The sequence below is a fragment of the Heterocephalus glaber genome, unplaced genomic scaffold (assembly GCF_053883595.1).
Source record: "Heterocephalus glaber isolate CG9 unplaced genomic scaffold, H.glaber_assembly_v1.0 deba00001579, whole genome shotgun sequence".
NCBI lineage: Eukaryota > Metazoa > Chordata > Mammalia > Rodentia > Bathyergidae > Heterocephalus > Heterocephalus glaber.
Window position 1 is genome coordinate 3,197,934 of NW_028258360.1, and position 24,688 is coordinate 3,222,621.

Here is a 24,688-nt window from a genome sequence, read left to right on the forward strand (position 1 = left end):
CTGGACAGATTCTCACAGGACATTCCATCCTTTAACAATGGGGCCTGGAGCCCGGGAAGAACAAAGTGCTGTCACAGGCCGCTGCCATCAATATCTTTCAATTTAATTAGGTTAAATTTTCAAAATTTTCAGTGTAAATGTCTTACCTGTTAGACTAAATTTCTTAAATAAGGAATACATGACTTTCAAAGCTATTAAAGTTATGCATTTTTATTTCATTCTCCATTACTAGTTAGTATATTGAAATACAATTATATTTTATATCTGGCTTGTATCTAGCAAATGCCAATTTTTTTGTTAATTCCAACAATTTACCTATAGATTTGTTTGGGTTTTCTGTGTATTAAGGCATATCAGTTGCCTTTAATGACAGGTTTATTTTTAAATTCTTATACTATTTGTTTCCTAGACCTGCTGTGCTAGCTTGGATCTCCAGCAAGCGCTGTGTTGAATATGTGTGACAGAAAGAATCCTCACATTGTCCCTAATTTCAAAGGAAACGTGTTTAGAAGAGGTACTGGGTTGAGCAGTGGCCCACAAAAGATATCCTAACCTGGATACCTGTGAAACATGAACTTATTTGGGAAGAATCTTTCTTTGCAAATATAATTAAAATTCTAGAGATTGTCCCCAATTTAGAATAGGCTCTAAATCCAATGACAAGCGTCTTTCCAAGAGGAACACAGAGAGCCAGAGCATGTGCTGACTGAGGCAGGGACTGGAGGGATGAGTCCCCAAAGCAAGGAATTCCAAGAACTTCCAGCAGCCACCAATAGCTGGAAAGAAGTTACTGGGAGGGATTCTCCCTTAGAGCTTCCAGAAGGAATCAACACTGCCGATACCTCAATTTCAGACTTCGGGCTCCAGAACTGTGAGAATAAAATTCTGCTGGCTTAAGTTACCAAGTGTGGTCACTTGTTGAGGCAGCTCTGAGAAACTCATATAGGAGATACAAAGGACATTGGCTTAGTGACCTTGAGTTAAAGAAGGATTTCTTTTTCTTAATGTATTTTTAAATTAATAATTTAATTTTGAAATTGTAGACCCACAAGCAATTGTAAGATTGTATTATTTACAGACAGTTGTGCACCTCCAACTCAAGTTTTTCTCAATAGGAACTGCTTACAGAACTATACTGCTGCATTACACTCAGGATATGGAATCCCTAGACTTCCTTTTTCAGCTACATCAGCTCCCCTCCTCCCCAATCCTTAACCCCTCACAACCACTCATTTACTCCCCATTTCTATAATTTTTCATTTCAAGAATATCCTATAAATGGAATCATACATTGTGTAGCCTTTGGCCTTTTTTTCTCAGTGTTAGTTCTCTGGAGATTCACCCACAGGCGATGTATCGATCAGTGCGTACTAGTCCATGGTGTGGATGTACCACTGCCTGTCCAATCTTTCACCCAGTGAAGAACATCTGGCCAATTCCAGTTAGGAGTCGTATGGGTAAACCTGCTATAAATATTTGTGTACAGCTTTTTATATGAATGTAGGTCGTCATTTCTCTGGGACAAATGCCAAGTGCAACTGCTGAGTTGTAGAAATTTCTAAACACTTCCCAGAGGTGCTGTGCCATTTTAAATTCTCTTTAGTAATAAATGAGGAGTCCAAACTCTTTTCATCCTCACTAGCCTTTGGAGTTGTGTTTTTTATTTAACAATTCTGATATGTGTTTTATAATATCTCATCATGCCTTTAATTTTCACTTCCCTAACAGCTAGTATTATTAAATATTGTACCTTTGTGCATATTCAACATCTACCTGTGCTTTTTTGGTGAAAATGTATGCTCATGAAGGCTAGGGATTTCGTAAAGCAGACTTAAGAAGTGTTAGCTATAAAAGAAAAGATTGATATGTCCTCTACATTCAACTCATGATATTTTGAGCCTTAAAAGGCATTGCAATAAACATGTCATAAAATAAGAGGTATGTAACATACACAACCAACAAAGGACAGGTTCCAAAATATACTTCTAGAATCCACAGGAAGTCAGTGTAGTATGAACATGGGCAAAGAAATAAAACACAAAAATTTACAGAAAAGCAACACAAATGGCACAGATGGCTCCCAAGCATATGAAAAGATGACCAGCCTCACTAGTAATTAGAGAATGAAGAGTAGTGAGTTATCACTTTGTACCAAAGAGATTGGGAAAAAATTAAAAGCCTGATCATATAAAATATTAGCAAGGAAGTAAAGCAATTGGAAAATCTACACACCCCCAGAAACAGCAAAATTGGGACAATCCATTTGAATAAGACTGGAGATGTATAAGCTGTATAACCCAGTAATTTGATTTGTAAGCAAATATAGCCAAGAAACATGAATAAGAATGTTCACAGAATCACTGATTGAAATTGTCAAAGATGGGAACAACCCAAGTTTCTATTAACAATGAAATAGTAAAATAAAGTGATTTTATTTATATGGTGAAATATTGTCAATCTACAAAAATGAATGACTTAGCTGGGCATGGTGTGCATGCCTGTGATCTGAGCACTCAGGATCACCTTGAATTTGAGGCTTGCCTGGGCTACATAGTGAGTTCAGGGCCAGCCTGAACAGCAAAGGGAGACCCTGCCTCAAAAAACCAAAAGAAAAAAAAAAAAAAAGTAAACCAATTTTCATTCATTCATTCACCCACTTAACATGTGTTAGCCTTTTAGCTGCAGGCACACTATTAGGCCCTAGAAATACATAGAAGAAGAGCATGATAGGCAAGTTGCTTAAAATATGGTGAGGAAGAGAGACAACCTATAGACAGTGACCATATGGAACAGAATGGTGAACACAAAGTTATAGGAATGCAGAGGGATTTGGAGGATGTGATGAAGTGAGCATTGAAAGATGCATCTAAACTGGATGAAGAGCGAGTCATGGCAGCCCAGACCAAGGGAAAAGGAAATCAAGGATGGTAAGGAGACAGGCATCGATGGAACTGTGACAGGTTTGGTTTTGCCAGACCTCCAGGTTCACATTAGGAGGTGGTGAGACATTTTATTCCAGACAAGGGTAGAGGCCTCTGTAGGATGTATTAGTTAGAATTACGTAGGTTTGGCTATGACTTAGTAAATATCCGAAATACCAGTGGCTTAAAGGAGACTGGGGTTTGTTGCTCAGTATTGCAAATGAAGAAACTGCGGGTTGTGGGCGGGCTGAGTCAAGGAATCAGAGTCCTTCTCATTTTCTGCTCCATGGTCCATATACAGCTAATAATCAGCACAACATGGCTTTTAAAATAAATGTGACTTTATTATAAAATTCTAAAAATGTGTTTTCAAGGACAGTCATGGGAATACTGTAAAGCAGAAACATCTTCATAATGCAAACAGTCTCACAGATTTTATATCATCTATGCAATTAATACTTGAAAAATATTCTTCCTTTCAGCTAAGAAGAGTCTTCAGAGCACCATGATTTGAACGGAAAGGTATTTTACATGTCAGAGTTCATCTTTGGTCTGCAATTAAGAAGCAAAATATTTAGAGCCATCAGGAAGTCTTACATGAGTCCAGAAAACTTCTATTAGTCAATTATTTCTGACTGAAGATGAGAGGAGGACAAAAAGCCAAATTGTTGCTAAATACTTTTAGGGCTCAAAACTATTTCTGGAGGCTCATGAAGACCCACCGTAAAATCGCACTGTGTTTCACAGGCCTACCAATGGGAAGGCCAAACAGCCACCTGTCCATGTTACCATACAGCTCCTGTGTGACAAACATTATCAGCTGAGAGCTGCAGTGCACAAAGAGCAAGAAATGAACAAAGCTTCCATTCTGTCCCTAACTTCCACTACTCAGGGGGAGACACTGACTTGGTAACTCCTCTGAATCACTTAGATAACAAGTAAAAAAATAAATAGGAGTGCAGAAAGAAAGTTGCATAGATTCTTTTACCGCCAAAGTAAAAAATACTGTGATACCAAATCAGGAACTCGGTGAATGGTACCTTTTGATTTGCAATTCCTTTTTCATCACTGGCTTTAAGTGATTTTATGTTATTGGGGCACAACAGGAGTTAGGACTGATGATGTACTGTTCAGAGGCCAGTTAGTGGTAAATTAGTTGCCCAAAAAAGACAAAGACACTCAAAACAACCAAAATTCTGATCTTCAGTGTGTGCTGCCTGTCAGTCATGGTGTAAACATTCTCACTAAGCTGCTTCCAAGCTACCTAAACCTTAGTTAATGTACACAATTCCTGAATATTTAACAACCGGTAAGCTCATGGAAGCTGGTTCTGTTACATTAGGGGGGCCCGTGGTCATCTCCCTCCTTTTAAATACTCTTGAGAAGTAAATCTGCTTGTCATCTTTGGTTATAATACCCCATTCAGAGTTTATTCATCCAGAAACACGATGATGTTGCTTAAAATAATGTCAAGCCAGCATATTTACACACACACACACACACACACACACACACACACACCCCTCAGTTTATGAATCTATATTCCGTCAAACAAACTACAGTTAAAACATTATTCTGCCACACCGCGTCTCCATACGCAAATATACACACGCTGATCAGGAGAGACTGGTTTTCACTTTGCCAGATGATTTTGAGCTGAATTCTTCTTTGGTCTCAGTTTTGTAAACCATAAAATAAAGAAATGACTGCATAGCATCTAAGGTCCTTTTTAGCTTTACAAATACGGATGTGAATCTGGCTGTTACAAATGAAGATATTGTGTAGTGAGAGCAACAGAGGTTGTCATGAAATCAACAATTTGATGACATGGACGTCCGTAGTTGTATACTTTTTCATATGTGTACTAGCATGATGAACTTGGCCCAAACTATTTCATGGGGAGCTGATCTATGCGAAAACACTTCTCAACTACAAACATCTATTTGAAGGCCACACATATTAAAAAAGGCTCCCTTCATCTCTGCCTGAGAGTTACTCTGTCTTCTCACCAAACCTCATTTTAGTACCGTTTCTTGGGCACTGTTATTTTTTGCAACATCCATCTCCCTGGTAGGCTGAGTTGCTCCGAGGCCTCAGCAGGAGCTCAAACCCATTGCCTGACTGAATGACCAGAAGAACAGATGCAAACTTGGGCCAGCATCGGCACTCCCTCTGGTGAGGTCAGTTCTGTTACCTTTCTCCTATGGCATGAGCAAGGGAAGAGGTCATCCTCAGTCTGTGGCTCTACCCTCTGCATGCCCTCGCGGATCTGGGGCTCGCTCACTTGCAAGTTGCCATATTCCTATAAAGCAACCATAGAGAAGCATTCCTTCTGCAAGACCCTAAGTACATTTGGCAATGAGACGCACTGGAATTTATAGACCAAGAGTCACTTGACTCACTTGTGTGAAATTATTAGGTGCGAAGTCCTCTATAAGCACCCCCATAAACACCTAGCAACAGAGTTTGAGTCCTGCTGCTGACTGTTTCTCCCTAACAGACCTCTGATGACTGTATTTCAGTTATGTGGCGACTTTTATTTATTCATTTAACCACCTTCTGCTTTATATTGAAAATAATTTTGCACACAACTTTCCCCACAATGAGAATTTGAGGACAGAGACTATTTCTGCCTTCCCCGCCATGGCTCATAGAAGCCTCAGTCACCACCTTCATTTATTATGTTCTTGGTCTGGGACAGACACTAAGTACTGATGTTAAAAATTAGCTAAATAAATGAACACTAACCAGTGGATCTTTAGGAATTTGTGTAATAAATCTCCCCGTTCATTCACTGACAGTTAACTCAGTCTACCTCTTCATCGTCTCCTGGGGAAGGTTACAAAGCTGGAGGGGCCAGGACAGACCGGAAGTAGATCAACTCCGCTCTGCAGCAGAGCCCAACACATGGAGTTCAGTACCTAATTCTGAGACAAACATCTTAATCTAGCTCTACTATTAGTATTAGCAAATAACTCATTTTCTGTTGTGCTTTTTAAACAAAACCTTTAAAATGTTAGGTGTACTTTAATTACAATTACTAAATGCTGGGTTCTTGAAAAATAATTTTCAAGAAAAATTTGGGGTCAGGAAAAGAGACCCAAACATACAAAGTATTGTTTTCACAAATAAAAACAAAAGCAAAACCCAGAAACAAAACAAAACAAAAGGTAAGGCAGCAGCAGTATAATAGGAAAATATAAATCCTGTAACTTTGTAGGATTGGAGGCCAATTTTCTAATCAGATACCACGTCATTCTAATTCAAATACTTTTCACCTGATATTGTAACATTATCCATCAGCTAATCTTTGGTTTTCAAAGATATTATTACTTAATATCTGTCCATGATTTTCACCCAATGAGGTACAAGTATCTCCTTATATTACCAGAGTTTTAGAAATTGTTAAGTGAAATATTGCCGGTAACACAGTTATATGACTGTTTCATTGGAAAATACTGACCTGGAAAAGTTTGAAATAATAACAGAATATGTCATCACCCATGAGATTATTTCTTGCATATTCCTGTCCTGCTTTTGCAATCTTCTTTGCCTAGGGGAATTTTTAAAAGTCCTTTAAATGAACATATTTTTTTCCCATACAGCCATATGCAAAAAGATGTTCACAGTACATACACAGTGAGCCAACAGCAAGAAACATACCCTTCTGGGTAGTGTTGTACTGCAAAAGGAACATTTAACAGAGTATTTGTTCAAATCAAAGGGAGGTTTTCAAGACATGCAAGTTTGAGAAGTCATACTGGGCTTCCTAGAATTAGGCTGCTTGTGGAGAGAGAAGATACACACCAGCCTAGGTGACAATGACTCTGTAAATAAATGCAAGATGAAGCTATATTAATGCAACACCTGCATTGTTCTCAGCAGACAGTGACCTTGAATCTTGTTCACATCACCCCTCCTATGACTCCACAGCACAGTCAATGAATCTCCTGCCGGAATGGCCATCTTAATTTTCACACTGTTCCTAGGCAGTGCTTGTGGTTCAGAAAGGGAAAGAATAATCAAAGCCACAGTGCAGCTCTTGTTTCACATGCACAGTGGACAGTTAATGCAGGATGCAACGACTGTGTTCCTGGTGAGAGGAACTGGCCACCAATAGGCAGCTTCTGTGTAAGGTAAAAGGTGTATCACAGCATCCTGAACTCGTTTCAGGCACAAGATATTTCAAATTCATCTGTGACATTGGGCTACAAATGGGAATTAGCCTTCTAGGAGACTGACCTTACCTCTTCGTCATGATCTTTGGCCCACTGAAGTTTTTCCAGCAGATCACTCAGGTTGCTTTTAACTGGAATGTAGTGTTTCCACGGCTGCAGCTCATTGTAAAAGTGCTCATAGTAGATGGAGTCCTGCTTCAGCACAACACTGTCGCCCACCAGTAGATAGGGCAGGCGATACGCTGCCACAGTGCCATCAATATTTATTTGATACTTATGCTGCAGAACAGTAGTAGAGTATAAGAATCCTCTATTAAATCTCCTTTTTCCACTCTCTTTTTCTGCTTCCCATTCCACACATTAATCTGCCATCTTCAGATTAAAAAACTGGCCGGATATTGCCCCCTGCTGTCACCTTTTAGCAAGGGCTGTCACATAGCATGGTGCTGTAGAGAGCTGAGTGTCCATGTTGATATGGTCCTATATTTTACAAGGGAAGCAACAAATCTAATGCCCAAATCAGCCAATAAAATAAAACAGTGTCCTAAGCTACAACATCTGTGACTCTGAAATTCCTTTACTTCTTTCTTGATTGCACATGTGAACCTAATGATGGCACATTCTGTACCAAGTTAACTGTATTTTTCTAAACAGCAGATGGCCAAACATGTCATAAGGAAATTAGCAAGCTCCAGACAAGAACATCTATGAATAAAAATATTCATAGAACTGTGATAATCAATAGCCTTAGTAGTAGAAAATTCAACAGGTAGGAAAAGCTAAGGTATGATGTACTCCCCCCCCCCCACCCCGCCAAGAAGGGCTGGGGAATAAATAACTGTCTTTAGTTCTCATCATTTCTTTAACAAATCTTGAGACATGGCAGGGTGTGATGGTGTACGTAACCCCAGCACTCTGGGAGGCTGAGGAGAGAGGATCTCAGGTTCAAGCAGACCCTAGGACACTTAGTGACTTAGACCCTGACTCAAAATACTAAATAATTTTTTTATAAAAAGGGCTGATTACGTAGCTCAGTGTGAAGGTCCTGGTTCAATTCCTAGTACTGTAAAACAAAAACAAATGAACAAAAACTTCAAGCTATGTATACGGAAAAAACTTACGGCATTCTTGAAGCCTGCCTACCTCCATGTGACCCATGGAAGGAAAATCTAGGCAGACACCGCTCGCTAATCCCTTGTCTTCCCCACCCACAGAATGAGTGAGCATCTTTTGCCCACCTTTCTCTCCACCCAAGAGGGCTTCAGAAACCACCCAGTGGTCTAGACGGCAGGGCAGTATGATGTCCCGAAGAGAGGGAGTCATTAGAAAAAAGGATTACTCCCCGTGAAACAAGAGCAATCCACATTCTAGGTGCAGAAAGCCATTCTTCCTCCCCAGAATTCCCAGGCAGGACATTTGGGTGGGTTTCAAATCACTGTCCAACAGGAGGCCTGATAAGAGACATCTTGTTATAGCGCTGTGGTTTGGGGCAGAAATGCCTGTAAAATGACTGGAATGCATGTATTAATAAAAAAGGATTTGAGCAGACATGTGCTTATCAAGAGTCAGATGGAAAAGGAATTATAGTTCTCCCCTTCCAAGCTCACCCGGTGTGCATGCAACGTCAGGCTGAGTGTGAGGATAGTCCCAGGCTGCGGACCCATCCCCAGGATCTCCGGGCCTCGGCACTCGCTATGGTTTGTGCTCATCTCTCCCATATCTGTTATTTGCAGGCTTCAATTTCCCTTCCCCAATGCGTGACTTCTGCATTTCCTGGGAAAGCAGAAAACACTGGCCACTGATGATGTCATACCTTGAAGAAATCGAAAAATGAGATGTGTTTCACAATGGGACCATACAGCCTCTCGTCGTGTTTAAAGAAGAAAAAGTTGGTGAAAGCAGCGTCGATGAGCTCTGGGTGTTTTCTGCTGAGTTTCACCAGCTCAAGCCTCTCTTTGCGGCTGTCTCGCCCTCTCCAGAGGGCTGTGGCATTCTTGCTTTCCCAGGGAGGCCCCGTGTTGGCCTGCACAGACATCATGTCCAGACTCACTCTGGAAGACAGAAAGTGCGACATGCCTTTCTCGCACACCATCGCATCACAAAGGCGCATGGAAAAGGACTCACCAAAGAGAACAACCACTCTCACCGGCCCATGGTTTCTAGAACAGAGTCCGTCAAGTCATAGGTGGGCATCACAATATCCTTGGAATCCGTGGAGCCACACCAGGAAAAGATCGGATGGATGTCAGAGTTTGATTTCTTCTTTTCCAGAGGCCAGTCTCCTAAATTAACAAAGAACTCCACATCTGGCATCTTCACCTAAGATAGAAGAAAATAAAGAGCCAATTCAGAGTTCTTGCACTGCATGATGCTCTGTATTTATCAGTTAAAATCAGCATTGGACCAAATGAAAGGCCAACCTTATAAGCTTCAGGCGATGATAATTACTTCTGTTTGAACAAGGGGTGATGTTTCAGAATGTGGTCATATGTATAAGAATCCTAAGTTGTCTTCTGCAGCATCCAAATTGACTAACAGACTTACTGCAAAAGGGATGAGGTAGCAAAGGTAATTTCTGTTCGAGTGCTACTGAGACACTAAGATGATCAAAGACAGAAAGAGGATTATCGGAAAATATAAAAAAATAGCACTTGGCAGCCCAGGATTTAGCTCAGTGGCACCGTGCCTGCCTCACAAGCAAAAGATCCTGAGTTCAATCCCCAGTAGCCCCGCAAAAAAGCACTTGGGACTCTAATCCTAGTTTCTTGTTAAGGAGCCAGATGCTTCCATTTAAAAAAAAACCCAAAACATTCACAGGTAGGTGGTGGTAAGAGCATTTGAATTCAGGCAGTGTAACATCATGTCCAGCATAGTAATTTCCAAGCTACGCAGCTTCTACTAACAAATAGTGCGAAGATGTTAAAAGAACTTGCTTTATATCGCCATGGAAAATGCTTAGAGGATTTACAAAACAATATACGTGTGTTTAAACAAAAAATATTTCAGTCAAAGATGAACTGCCATCAATCCCCTGCAAAACAGTCCCTTCGGCTTTGAACACACTTATTCCATTTTTGCTACTTTCTGAGCAGCTCTGAAAGTCTTTTTTGGGAGTGTCATTAGTTGTGCTGTGATGGCTGCCTTGATGTTCTGAATTGATTCACACTGTTTATCTTTCATGGTTGACTTTGGAGAAGAGTCAGAAGTCACATGGTACCAGATCTGGTAAATAAGGCGGATAAGGACACTGCTATGTTTTTACAAGCCCGCCTTTCTGTTGGGTAGTAGTCGGCAGCAGCATTCACTGTACTTTTGATCACATTTTGTAAGGACATTCACAACAGTGGACTTCCAGAACTGCTTCACAAAGTGGCAAGAACAATAAGAAAAGGATATCGGAAGTGAGGGGGGAGTGTTTTGAGGGAGATTAATGGCTGTGTATCTTCTACTGTAATGAATTTTAAAAAATTTAACCATTCACTGTAGTTTTGGATCACTTTAGTATATATTTTCATTAAGAACTGTAGTAGAGTTAATTTGAAAATAATCTTTAAAAACTTGAGCCTTGGAGACAATTCTTATTTTTCCATGTCTTGACATAGATAAGCAAAAACATATTTGCTAATATTCTGATGTCTTAGCCTAAAGGAGGCATAACATTGATACTAATAAAACCTTACCTTCAGAATTAACTGATTACATATGCTTTACAGTCTTGAGGAAAAAGGTACTATGATTTCGCATGAGTATTTCAATCAATGTGTGCACACATTATTCAATACCTAGATATTACAAGTGTTCCATTAAACAATGCTTGTGTATTAGGCCAAGGAATGCATTCAGTATTCAGTACAAGGTAAGCCTTCTTTGGGCTCAAGGTAGGTTTAGTATCAAGACAATCTTATATATTATTTTCTCTTATCTGTTAAGACACTGTTTTGGGGTGAACCACTGAAATCCTAATCCTCAGTATTTCAGAATGACCTTATCTAGAAATTGGGTACTTGCAGATTAATTAGCTAAGATGAGGTCACACTAGAGGACCACGACTCATTAACCTACTGTGACTGGGGTCCTCATGGGAAGACACAGACTCGTACAGGGAGAAGGCCACAAGAAGACAGGGAGAGAAGACCGTGATGCTGCTCCAAACCCGGAAGCACCTCGGACCGGGGGTCAGCCCTGGAAGCCAGGGAATGAGGGTGTTCCGACCCTCAGAGGAGTACAACCTTGCTGACACTTTGATTTTGGACTTCTGGCCTCCAGAACTATGAGAACAAGTTTCTGTCATATACTTGCATGCCCATGTTTACAGCAGTGCAACTCATAATGAATATCTTGGACACAGCCTTGTTGGCATCTATCAACAGATGGACAGATAAATAAAATGTGAAATTTATACATAATGGGCGACTGGTCTGCTATAAAGAAAGATAAACTTGAGCCATTTGTAGGAAAAAGAAAAGGTACACAATATTAAATGAAATAAATCAGACACACAAGCTTAAATATCACACGGCTTCTCTTACATGAGAAACCCAAAGTAGAAATAAATTAAAGAGCACAAAAAAAAATAACAGGAAGTAGGGGGACAGATCTTTTGCAAATAGGAAGAGATGACGGATTTTAAAAAGAATGACAATGTGTTATGTAAACGAATCAACTCCCCACGAGGCATGTAATCATTATGCACTGCAAATATGGACTAATAAAAAGATAACTTTTTCCTGTTATTTTTAAGCCTCACAGCTTGTGGCATTTTGTGCCACGGCCCTAGGAAACTAATATAGGTATTTACACGAAATAAAAATTTAGGACAGTATTATAATAGGGCTCCAGAGTCCAATATCCTTGGCATTGTTGTTATAGTTTGAAAAATTAAACCATAAAAAAGTGGTTTAACACTGTCTCTTACAACTGAGAAGAAACATTTGCTCACCTTTCTGGTCAAAGAAAGCAGGATGGCATCCATGAAAATCCTAAAACCTACATGCTCACCGTGAGTCTTGATATAAACCTAAAAGAGAATTTAACATTTATTATGTTAGCCCTAAAGTCCTAGGAGACTTCACTGAGGCAAAGCTTTGGCACCGTGATTTTGATTAGGCTGATGTTTAATTAAACTATTTAGTTAGATGTAGCCAAATGTGAACACAAAACAAAATCGTGAAAACCAGCAAACCTCAAACCACGCCTTGTACCTTGTTGTCCTTTAAGGTGTAGTGACACAAACTCTGCCTTTGTCCAAATCTTTTGGGGATTTCGGCTGCAATCTTTTCTGGATCAATAGCAGGGAAATGCGCCAGATCTTTCTGAATCTGGGGAATGGACAGTGGGCAGTTCATCTCCTGTAGCCAGGTGGCACTGTCTTCCAGAGGACAGTCACAGTTCTCATGGTAAACTGGCCCTGTTGAAAAAGCACAACAGCAAACATTTCACTCAGCCTTTGAAGCATGTAACAAAGACACAAAATGAGGGCTTCCTACATTCTGAGTAGTTAGGCGGTGTCGGGGGAGGGGGGCTTTTGATTGAAAACCTATTTTAAAAAATACTCTTTTATTACATGGGGGCATTATGAATAATCAGCCTTGTATTTTTCACAGCCTTCACAGAGAGGTCTTGTGATATTTTCATGTTCAGGTCCAATTTACAAGAGTTCAGGCAAAGTCAGCTGGTACTACTTTAGGTTCTACAGAGGAATTTACTCATTATTCTTTATGTCTGATGTGCTTAAGAATCACCAGCTATTGGTAAGAGACTGAGAGGAGCGTATCTGATTCAGTGAAAGTTATATGCACGTTTCAGTAGTCTACTACACAAACCGCTTAAGTGTCTAAGGCACTTTTCTCAATGGGTAAATCATTATCAATAACAACAAAAGTAAACCAGAAACTCCTACTAATTTTTGTTTTTGGTGGTGCTGGGGATTGAACCCAGGGCCTTTGCACTGAGCTTATATCCCCAGCACCATTCACTTGATTATTAATTTTTAGATAAAGTCTCACTAAGTTGCCCAGGCTGGACTTGAACTTGTAAATTTCCTGCCTCAGCCTCCCAGAATGCTGGGATTACAGACATGCACAATCAAGCCTGGCTCTATGCCTTTTAAAAATTTCTTGAAGAAGAAATATAAAGAATAAAGAAAAGGTAATCTTCAAAACAGTCTATTTAGGGCCGGGGATTTAGCTCAGAGGTTCTGCCACCTGCCTCGAAAGCCAAGGACCCAAGTTTGATCCCCGGTACCAAAACAAACAAAAAAACCAGTCTATTTCATTGATATCATAATCAACTAATTATACATTTATAGAAAGAATATTATAATGTAGCAGAATCTGAATTGAAGGGTTATTTTTTAAAATGTCATTTCTTTCTGCAACTCTCAGATTCCCACCTGGCCCGGGCATCAGGGGACAGTCAATCATTCTTTAAGGTTTAGCAGGTTCCCATGTGGTGTGGGTGGAAAGTCGCTAAGGAACCTAGACCCGTTCTTGGGGTGCCTTCGTTATATGCACTGCTTCCCCTCTGCTTTGGGACCTCGTCCGGTCTCCTCTGCCAGGGAAGGAGCTGGCTGTCAGTAGCTCTCTTCCTGTAGAGGTAAACACCGGAGAATTCTGCTGGAATGAAGACCCAAAACATCAACTTCCCCTCCCAGCTTCAAGCTACCTCCTTTCCTGAAGTAATCTACCAAATTCCAGTAACAATCACCATTTACTTAATTCTTTTGCTTCTAATTAAGAAAGTACCATGTATGATTATACACCATTTTATTGTTTTTGTTAATATTATGTCTTCAGGGATGGAATCCTCTAATAGTTACTTGCTCTTTATTGAAATATAACTTTGAATCAAGACATTTCTCTCTTTTACCAGGACTCCTAATCTAGCTTTCCGGATAGGAGACATTTTTTTTTTCTTTCAGTGAAAAATAAAAGCTATGTTTTTGTTAATGCAATGACATGTATCATCATATTCAAATACTACTGCTATAAAATTATATTCCAAATTACCTTCTAAAATGTATGGAGACTTGGCCACATGTTGCCCTTGGAATTTAACTTCTACCTTCAGATTTTTGTAGCTCGCATACATTCTGTATCTTACTATGAAGGACCCATCCTTTCGGTCTAAAACCTGGACTCCAACCCGAGTGAATTGCTCGTCTGGTGCTGAGATTTTAACCTGGAACACCTTTTCACCTGGAGAAAATGTGAACCTGTGACAGGAACAGCAATGAGATAGAAAAGTTACTTTAAGCAACAAATGCACAATGCTTATGCCCTCTGGTCTGTAAGCTTTACTGTTCTCTTCCATACTCTTCCTCGTACATGCTTCCTGCTTCTCTCTTAGTCTTTTGATACCAGAATGAACAGATGGATTAGAAATTAAAGAAAAAAAGAACAGAGGATGACAATGGTCAACATAACACAGCACAATTTCACTTTATACAATCACAAGGGGCTATGTTAGGACTTCTAATCTATGTTAGGAATAGAAATATTTATGCATTCCATGTATAACACTATTCCCATCAGTGCACTAGGCATTCAGTTTATGCCCTTCACATCCGGAAATCTGTGATCAAATGGTGCTTCCAAAGATGAGCTTATTTGGGAAAACTACTGTCGGCGACTCTTAAAAACACCAGTATTGTAAATCACACTCAGCCAGGGGAAAAGTCAAAATAGGCATCATAGCACCATAGTGACAACAGTGTTTTGGAGTTGGTGGTCTTGTCATTAAGATGGTATTTAGTTTCCCCAGTTGTACTACTTCATACCCAGATGGGCAAAATTTACAACCTTCCTCTGCCTTGGACAACTTTTTACTCCCAATATTGTTACCTATAAAATAGACACGGCCAGCACCCACCAATAATGAAGACAGTCATCCAGAAGCACGTGAATTATAAGTTTCAAGTACAATTTTAATGCATTGAATTCGTTGGAATGAAACAAATTTTGGTTACACCCACAGAGGAGACTCATACTTTCGTAGAACTTCATTTATCGTTTCAGTTTCAAAATCTACTGAATGGCAAATATCTACCTGAAAAGTGGGGGCAGCGCCAAAGGAAGATGCCGCGGATCACGTCTCTAACACCTGGGCTTAAAAGTCGGGTAAAAATAGTATTTTCCCCAAAATGGAGGAACTTTGCTTTGCCCTGATAATGTGGGAATCCCTCGCAAAATAGCTAAGAGAAAAGCTACTATTATATTGTGTGATATGGCCTATTATCGGAATATTATATAATATTATATATTATATTAATAGCACAATATTATCGTAATCACTTCCAAGGCCACGGAGAAGAGGTGGCCCGGGAAGGCCGTCAGAACCAGGTGTGGATCGCATTCAGGTGTCCCGGCCTGGAAAGCGCTGCGGACTAAAGGGGTGGATGTAAGTCGAAGGAAGAAACAAAGTTCTAACTGCGGCCCTAAATAGTCAACCAGCAATCACGTCCCGACCTACCTGCTCCCCGATGTGTCCACCGCCTGAATGTAGAAGTAGCGGGCGGGCAGGACTACGTCCGCTTGCAGCCCGGGCCCCCATACCTCGCTCTTCTCGGGGCTCAGTGGCCTCTCTCCGCCGGCCTCGGCCAGTGCCGCAATGGTCCCCAGAAAAAAGCAGTCAAGCAGCAGAATGCTGAACATTTACAAGACGGGCTCTGGAGACCCGCGGGGAAATGAGGAGGCGTAAGAAGCGGGGCAGGGGCTCGGCGTCTGCTGCTTCGCGGGGCGGGGACGAGCTTGTGTCCCTGCAGCCGCCCGAGCATCCTTTGCGGGCGAACCCGTTCGAGGCGCCAGGCGAGGCGCCAGGCGGGGGATTGGCCGGTGCGCCCGGCCAGGCTGAGTAAGACTTTCGCCGAGTGGACGCCCAGGGCCTGCGTCCCGGGCCCGGGCTCCCTGGGATGTGTAGTTCACGGCGGAACTAGCGGAAATCCTGCCAGCTTCTTTTTTCTTTTTAACCTTCTCTTACCCAGTCTTTACTTTTTGGTCACTGCTTTCGGGGAACAGATGCGCAGTAGAGGGGTGGGCACGAAGGGTCTGGAGTCACAGCTAAGATCTTACGATTTTGGGTGGTGGTCGGGGGTCACCATCTCCTCCGCAAGTGCCAAGCCCGGGGAAGACCGGGAGGATGAAGGAAAAGCGTCGCCAGTGACACCCGGTGACCCGCCGCCGGGCCCCGCAGTCCACAGCGCCGACCCCGCGCGCTCGGCAGGACAATACGCGGGCGGGCGCTGCAAGCAGCGACTGAAGTCCCGTACCGGGGTCCCCGCGGCACAGCAACCCGACCCGGGCGGACGGGCCGAAGGTACAGCTGGGCGAGGCAGGGGCCAAGGTGACCCCAGCCGTGCGCCCCTCTGCGGGGACAGCCGGACCCCGCGCGCGTTCCTGGCCCTCCGCTCCCCACTGCGCCGCGAGGGGCGCTGGGCTCTACGGAGCCCCGTTGCGTCCCGGTGGAGGCCGCCGTAGGGTGACGGTCCTCCCTGCGGAGCAGGGCGAAGAGAAGCGCCGGGCCCGGACGGAGCAGTTCTCTGGGAGGCCAAACTCGGTTTGGAGGTGCGCGCGCGCCAAGGCCGGGACGGGGCTGTCCCCGGGGGGGACGCGGGAGTGCGGGCCCGGAGCCTCCCCAGTGCCTCCTCCCCTCTCTGCTTCCGCCGGAGACCCCGCAAACCCAGATGACTGGGTGACTCCGTCCGCCCAAGAGGGCCTGGCCAAGGAAGAGGGGTCTTTTTCACATTTCACCATTGTCATTAGTGCCACCCACGTGTTCATTCAGAAGCCCGAATGCGGGGCCCTCCCCTCTCCTCCCGGGGACAATAACTGGGCGCCTCGCACCCTGCCAGGGGCCTTGGCACCGGAGCGCCCCGGTTCCGAGCTGGATCCAGGGTCTCCCTCGCGGCGCGCCGTGTCTTCGGGCCCCGGAGCGAGGGGGAGGCCGGCAGGCCCGGCTGTCCTCGGCCAGCGCTGGGACTCAGGGCGCCGTGGCCCGGAGGCCTCCGCGGGAGGGCGGAGGGCGGAGGACGGAGGGCGGGGGCGCAGCCGCACCGCTTCTTCAGCGGCTCCGCCTCCGCGCACGCGGGCCCTGCGCGGGGGGGGGGGGGACCGGCCTGCGACTGTCGGCTTCCCCGCGGCCTCCGAGGCCGGCCACGCCGCGACTTCGCAGAGGAGGCGGTGGGGACTCTCCGGGCCTCCTCCGTAGCCTGCGCGCCACGCGGGCGCCCCGGGCGGTCGGAACCTCGGTATCCTTTCCTAGGCCGCCGGCCTCTGCGCTGGGAGGGCACCGGGCTGGTGGCTATGACCAGGGGGCTTGGAGGGCTGGGTGGAAGGATGGAGTCAAGGTTGGGGTTTTAGAGCTTATGGTCCCGCCCTGGGACATATACTCAGCCTTAGTAAGTCAGCTAACCGACCCTGCGTCTCAGGTGGCTTCTACACAAAATAAAGATCATAGTATTTGTCCTATGTGGAAGGCTTTACTGAGATTTAAAAAATTATGATTAGTTCCCTAATAAACCTGATATTTAAGAATACAGATCTGAAATACAGCCTGCTATCCATATGACCCAGGTAATGCATTTTGGCTTTATAAACAGTATGTTTATTTTATAGAACAGTTCGTTGCAATGCCTTCTACAAATCATTACATTTAAAGCTTGCCATTTCATAAACTATGCTTCGCACACAACTAAACAATACTTCTGTTGCTTGTGACGTAATATTATGAATAAACCATTAAGGTGAGCATCATTTTTATTAGTAAATCTTAATCTAGCACCGCCTCCCTCGCTGGGTTGAAGAAACCTCTGTCAAAGTGCGGGCTTATAATAATGCTTGGCACGGTGTAGAGACTTGACCAGACTTCTGCAACTGCTAGGCCCAGAGGTGCAGTAATCAGAGACATCGGATGTGCAGGAGGCAGGAGATGTGCACTTGTGGGAGGAAATACATAAACCCATGGGAAAGGTGAAGAGCTGAGAAACCTTCCCAAAAACGTGACATTCAAGAGGCGAATGGGCGTTAACTAGTGAAGGACGGCCAGTGTTCGGAACAGCATTGGGAAAACCAAAAAGTGGGCTGTAAAGCGGGGCGGGGGGTGTGTGTGAAGAAGGAGGTGGAGAGGTTGATCTAGGGCCAGATAAGGAGTTGGCTTTCCGTTCTGTTCCAAGGGCAGAGGGTTTTAAATTGGGAAGTGCTGTGATCATCTATGTGTAGCAAGCAGTTTTCTAGCAAGCTATTTACTGATATGTAGAGGTCAGATTAGAAATGTGAACGCATGAGAGTGGGTGGCATGGAATTGAGAATTGTTTACACTTACAGAGTCGGAAGGGGGTAGATGTGAAGAAATATTAGTGACAGCTGGAGGCTAAGTGGAGGGACAATGTACCCTTCCTATACCTCAGTATTTCCTGAGATTTAATTGCGTGATTAATACAACAATCAATGCCTGTAATGATTGTGGCATCAGTAATAAATTGTGCTTAGGTCACTTGGAGAGAGCCAGGACCTGAGCAAAGTACCCACGACCCACTAGGAGAACCCCCTCTTGTTACTGCTGAGAGAGGAGCCTCAGGCAGACATGATAGGGAAAGAAAACAAGCAGAGTTTGGGTCATGAGTTTTGGATACTTTTAATTTTCTGTGGAATAGCACTTGGTACTTTGAAATTTTTTTCTAAACCATATTTTATTTATATAATAAAATCTATAAATATTACACATTTTCAAAGAGAAACGTACATAAGCAGTGGTTCAAGTGAAAAGGTTTTGATACCTTTGGTTATTAGTGACAAACCATGTTAAGTAAATCTTCATGTTGATCATCTTTTTTAAAAAAAAATTTTGGTCAAACTGTGTGGGACCAACATGATCATTCTTGTCCTGTGACCATTATTTAATAGTAAACAAACCCCCAGACATTAAAAAAAAACAAAACCCTGCTGCATTTTTATTAATCAAGTGAAATGTTCTTTCTTGGCTTTAGCTTCTAGGAAGCTCAGTCCTAACTTTTGGCCTCAAGTGAAGGCATTTATTTCCCTTTGCCTCTGTTGTTGATCAGAATATTCTCTATAAATGTTCCACATGAGTATACGTCACTTTGAGAAGTGCCAAACAAGAGAGCTGGTCCCACAGGCAGTATTTTGCTCAACTTGAGAAAACGAGCTATATATAGCAAAGTGAAGTTAAAATGCAGATGGTGGCATAGGGACCCTGAGTGGGACATCTCTCTCTCCTCCCACCGAACTAACTTGGGTAACTTCTTCCTATAGCCCCTTTGTGACAATATGCTGTCTCCTTCCGCACCTAGCACCACCCACCCACACAACCCCAGCAACACTGTCTGACTCTGTCCACCACACTAGCTTTTAAAGAAGCACATGATGTTGGGCATGGTGGCACAGGCCTATAATCCCAGCACTTTGGAAGGCTGAGGCAGAAGGATTGCAAGTTCGAGTAACTTAGTGAAACCATGTCTCAAAATTTTTTTTAAAAAAGGCTGGGGATGTAGTTCAGTGCAAAAGTCCTAGGCTTAATCCCTAACCCTGGGGAGGGGGATGAGGAGGGGAAGGCCCACAGATAAATGGAAATGGCACTCTAAGACTAGGCTAGCAATTGGAGAAACTCAATCCTCAAGAAGAAGGGGAAGGCTTAAAGCTACACCTACCTGCTCCTAAAATTTCTTTACAAAAAGAAAGGGAAAGTTTCCAAAGCGAAACTCCTGCAAACCAACCCAGCAAACAATTAAACTGCACAGATAACCAAAACCCCTACCTGGAGGTTTAACACAGAGAAAGCACGCCTTAAAGGTTAAGAAAGTGTAACCTTATTTAGTGCGTATGGAGTGCTGCTTACCTGCAATCCGATTCCTCAGATTCCATGAAGGGTGTGGGGCCTTCACTAGGATCTCCTCTGGGATTAGGATCAAGAGAATCCAGAGGCCCCTGCGTGAGTCACCTGTCGTTATTTCCTGGAGCGTTAGTCATAGGCTTCTATCTTAGGTATTTGTATGATGGTTTCTGTAACTTCTGAAAGTTATTTGCCTTTCTAAGTTTTAGAGTAAGCAAGTGGGCAGAGATATTAACTGTTAAAAGCCAGGCTGATGCCCACAGTGGGCCGAATCTCGAATGTGCTACTTTTGTCACTCGAGCCCTGAGACGCTGTCAGCCCTGCCCAGATCCCTGTGAAGGGACATCCCTGTATCATGTGTGTCACTGTGACTCTCAAGGGATTTTCTTTTTCTTTTTTTGGATACCGGGGATCGAACTCGAACTCAGGTCCTTGAGTTTGCACAGCAGGCGGCGAAACCACTGAGCTAAATCCCCGGCCCTCCAGGGATTTCTTGTTTTCGTAAATCTTCAGCTTCTTTGGATCCCCTCAGGTGCTATTCAAACTGTTTGCTGTTTTCTTCCCCAAAGGAATCAGTTTAGATTTGAAACTCAGTTTTTCCTATTTATCAAAAGTTAGTGATACCTGAGTGATTAAATTCTTTTTTGGTAGGGGGATTAGGTGAAGAATATTTTAAAAACTAAATTCCATATTATTAGTTTATTTGAATCTATAACCATTATCATCAAAGAGCTTTTATGCCTGTGTACTTTTTAAATAACCTTGTTAGTGCATTGTTTTTAGAGAACTTTATTGCTATAATTCACATACCATAGGCTTCCATGGCTTTTAGCATATTTACAAAGTGATGCATTCACCACCACAGTCAGTTATAGAATATTTTCATTCTTCCAAAGAGTAACCCTGCTATGCTCAGCTCTCTAGCCCTGGGTAACACTAATCTGTGTTTTGTCTCTAGATTTGCCTGTTCTGGACAGTTTACATAAATGGAATCATGCACTACTTAGGGCTTTGTGGTAGGCTTCTTTTACGTAGTGTAGTGTTTTTAAAGTTCATTCAAGTTGTAGCTTGGATTAGTCTTTCTTTTTATTATCAAATGAGATTTCAAGATATGGATATACACTTGTCTGTTAATTAGTTCATGGACATTTAGGTTGTTTTTTCATTTTGGCTATGATGCACAGTGCTGCTGTTTACATGGGTAGACATACGTTTTCATTTTTCTTGAGTACGTGAGTAGGAGTGAAATTGCTGGAGCATATGGTGACTCTGTTAAAATGTCTGAAGAACTGTTTTCTAAATTGACTGGACCATTTTAGTTTCCTACTACCAGTGTATAAGGGTTCTAATTTCTCACATTCTTGTCAGCACCGGGTATTATCTGTCTTTTTGACTGCAACAGCTTAGTGGTTTAAGCAGGTTTGGATTTGCATTTCCGTGATGGCTAACAACACCAAAAATCCTTTCATGTCCTCATTGGCTATTTCTGTATCAATCTTGGAGAAGTAACTATCTGGTACTTTGCCCATTTTTTAATTGGGTTATTTGTGTTTTTGTGTTAATATTTTACTTTATTTGAAGCTAATTTGAAAGGTAGACGGTTAGTGATCATAACTCTAGGTACATAGTTGTAACATATATATGCATTGAATGAGGAAGACATGAATAATACTTGATATAATTTTTAGAGCCTTTTATAATGTCTCCTGGCTGTTGATCATTCGTTTTTCTCCTTCTTTTCTTAGGATCACATTTTGCAACTCTCAGGTTTTATAGAATGTTGTAAACGACTGTCAACGTTGTTTCCCAAGACATAGATCAGGTCGCAGCTTCTTCCTAGGAACAGAAACTTTTACAGTTGCATTCAATGCCTAACATTGCTGAAACCGAAAGGTCCAGTGGTTCTGGAAATGCTGAGCACAGATCGGAGAGAAAGTCTCCGGAAGAGAATCTACCGGGTGCTGTAGGGTCTTTCTGCACAAGGGCCTCGGGAGCACCCTTGGGCCCCAAAGGAGGTGGCCATTATCCCTGGAGTTGTCCAGTGACTCACACTCGGGAAAAAATTTATGCCATCTGTTCAGACTATGCCTTCCTCAACCAGGCAACCTCGATTTACAAAACTCCAAACCCAGCCCGCTCTTCTTGCCTCTCCGACAGTACCTCATTATCTGCCGGGAATAATTCATCAAGGTACATTGGTATCCCCACGAGTACATCGGAAATAATCTATAATGAAGAAAATAGCTTGGAAAACTTATCCAAGAGCCTGGGGAAGCTACCTCTCGCATGGGAAATTGATAAATCTGAATTTGATGGGGTGACCACAAATTTGAAACACAAGTCAGGTATGGAAGAAGCCCTGAAGTTCACATGTGAAAACAACGAGGAAAACGAACACATTTCTTAAAATCCTGCCATTAGACGTATTTTCCCATTATAATGCTGAACGCGGGGGGGCATTGCTCTCATCTTGTCTGTCATTGCAGTTGGAAAAAAGTAACCTTGATCACAGGACATTTAGGTCATTAGTGTGTTGCCAATGGAGACTTCAAGCTTCGCCTTTGAATTTAGAGAACTTTGAGAATCAGAGTGTTGTATTATATACGTATTATAATAATGCTATTATTTCACAGTTTTGCAGCAGCATAGTCATATTTCCTAAACTAGAAAATCACTAGATTTCTTTTCACCCTATAATAACATAGCTTTTTTGTTGTTAAAATTTGGGGGGACCTCATCAAAGCCCATAGGTATCACTGAATAGGTTGTGTACTGTACAGGTTTTTAAAAAAATTTTTATTTATTTAATTTTTTTTTGTTGAGACAGGGTCTTGCTATGTAGTTCGGGCTGACCTCGAACTCACAGTGATCCTCCTGTCTCAGCCTCCAAGTATGCACCACTGTGTTTGGTTGGTTTTTTTTGGTACTGGGGATTGAACTCTGGACCTTGCGCTTGTGAGGCAGCTGCCGGAACCGCTGAGCTAAATCCCTAGCCCTACCATGTTTGGTTTTTGAGGATCTCATTCACCTAGGTTGCAGCGCACAACCTGGACAGTTACACAGGGGTGATCCTGTGGTAGACGTTAGTGCTCTTCTTGTCTGTTGTTTGAACTCACAGTAATACGGACGTTTTATGAGGTAGGTACTCTTATCCTATAGGTGAAGAAAGGCGGTAAGTATCTTGCCCAAAGTTGCCCAGCTACTAGAGGTAGAATTAAGATTTGTGTTTTACTTTTAAGGTTCTCTGAGGATTTTGCAAGACCTCTATACTTCTGCTTGTTTATTTGCAAAATCAATTTGTTTCATCAAATGTTATTTTATAATTCTCAGGGGACATGGAAGGGATTTCACTTTGTGTCAATATTTATAAGTAATGGGTCTTGCAGTTTCTTTTTTTTCATAATGTCTTATTTTTAGAATTTAGAATTAAGGCTGTGGAGGTCTTGTAAGACAGGATGGGAAGTGTTTTCCTATTTTCTGAGGGTTTTCAGAGGGATATACCAAGCTCTATAATTATGGTGTTGTCTTGATTACTGTTGTCTTATGACAGATTTTAGTTTGTCTATTTCGTCTAAGATGACAAATTTGGTGTAAAAATGATTTATCAACCATCTAAGGACTACCGTGTCTTTAGTGATTCATCCTCTTTCATTTCTATTAATGGCACTTCCTATGCTTTTGTTCTTTTTTCCTGATCAGTATTGCTAGGAGTTTATTGGTATTACTCATCTTTTTAAATAACTTTTCAAATAATAGCTTTTGGTTTTGTTAATTTTCTCAGTTGCTTGTTTTCTATTTCATTGATTGCTGGTACTTATTATTTCTTTCCATTACTTTCTTCTTCATTTTTGGCTTTGCTTAGATCACCGATTTGATACTTTTCTACCATAAGCTCAGGATGGTTCTTTATTGCTTTAGTCACAGCACACACATTTTGATGCACTTATTTTATTATTTAATTTGAATTATTTTTAAATTTCTGTGTAATTTCTTCTTTGATACACGAGTTATGGAGACAAATGCTGGTTAATTTCTAGATATTTGGGTTATATTTTCTAAGTATTGACTTCTAACTTAATTCCTTGGTAGACAGAGAACGTAAGATCTGTCTTTTAAAATTTACTGAATCTTGTTCGATTACCTAGCCACATAAACTTGAAAACTGTGCATTCTGTAGTGATTAGGTGCTTCTATAATTATTAGTTAGGTCAAAGTGTTTGAGCATGTTGGTCACATCCTCTGTGCTTCTTATTCTGTCAATTGCTAGAAAGGGGTGCTAACAATTTCCTGTTATGACTGAAATTGTCTTTTCACTATTTAATTCCATCTTTAAGAAAGACAAATTTTAAAAACTGTGGTAAAATGTACCTGATATAAAATGTACCATGGCAGCCACTTTTTATATGTACAGCCCAGGGGCATTGAGTATGCTTACATTGTTGTACATCTGTCACCACTGTCCACCTCCAGATCTTTTCAGCTTGCGAAGCTGAAACTCTGTACCTAGCCAACAACAATTCCCTATTCCCTCGTTTTCCTGGCGACCACCATTCAACTTTTTATTTCTGAGAATTTGACTATTCTAGGTGTCTCAGACAAGTGGAATCATACAGTATTTGTCTTTCTGTGATTGGCTTATTTATAGCCACCCTTGTATTCTTCCAGTTACCATTCACTTGGAATATCTTTTTCCATTCTTTCAATTGCGACTTGTTTATGTCTCTAGATCCAAAGTGACTGTCTTAC

General features: G+C 42.1%; 2 protein-coding genes across 7 annotated transcripts in view; one reads left to right on the forward strand and one right to left on the reverse strand.

Moving 5' to 3' along the window:
• Positions 1–3,244: 3,244 nt before the first annotated feature.
• On the reverse strand, positions 3,245–15,896 carry Poglut2 (protein O-glucosyltransferase 2). Its single transcript, XM_004858569.4, has 10 exons — positions 15,569–15,896; positions 14,107–14,312; positions 12,301–12,506; positions 12,039–12,116; positions 9,246–9,418; positions 8,913–9,150; positions 7,169–7,378; positions 6,385–6,474; positions 5,116–5,223; positions 3,245–3,473 (listed from the first exon to the last, which is right to left on the reverse strand). The coding sequence occupies exons 1-10, from the start codon at positions 15,748–15,750 to the stop codon at positions 3,456–3,458; spliced, it is 1,509 nt and encodes a 502-aa protein (XP_004858626.1). The 5' UTR covers positions 15,751–15,896; the 3' UTR covers positions 3,245–3,455.
• Positions 15,897–16,274: 378 nt separating this feature from the next.
• Positions 16,275–24,688, forward strand: part of Bivm (basic, immunoglobulin-like variable motif containing) — a 36,762-nt gene continuing 28,348 nt past the window's right edge. The window contains exons 1-3 of one of the 6 annotated variants that reach the window (XM_013077299.3): positions 17,184–17,342; positions 17,627–17,667; positions 21,688–22,287. In XM_013077299.3, the coding sequence (XP_012932753.2) occupies positions 21,810–22,287 (478 nt within the window). In that variant the 5' untranslated portion in view covers positions 17,184–17,342; positions 17,627–17,667; positions 21,688–21,809. Of the gene's footprint in view, positions 16,412–16,522; positions 16,660–17,183; positions 17,343–17,366; positions 17,668–21,687; positions 22,288–24,688 lie in introns of those variants that run through there. The other 5 variants (XM_013077301.3, XM_004858571.4, XM_013077300.3 and 2 more) reach the window with 5 other exon arrangements.

Excerpts from the sequence above, each read along its gene's own strand:
- Poglut2 (XM_004858569.4), bottom strand. The coding sequence starts at position 15,750 with ATGTTCAGCATTCTGCTGCTTGACTGCTTTTTTCTGGGGACCATTGCG. Across the intron at positions 9,151-9,245 it reads GTTCTAGAAACCATGGGCCG|AGTGAGTCTGGACATGATGT; the intron begins GTGAGAGTGGTT and ends TCTGTCTTCCAG. Across the intron at positions 7,379-8,912 it reads CATTTTTCGATTTCTTCAAG|CATAAGTATCAAATAAATAT; the intron begins GTATGACATCAT and ends ACTGTTCTGCAG.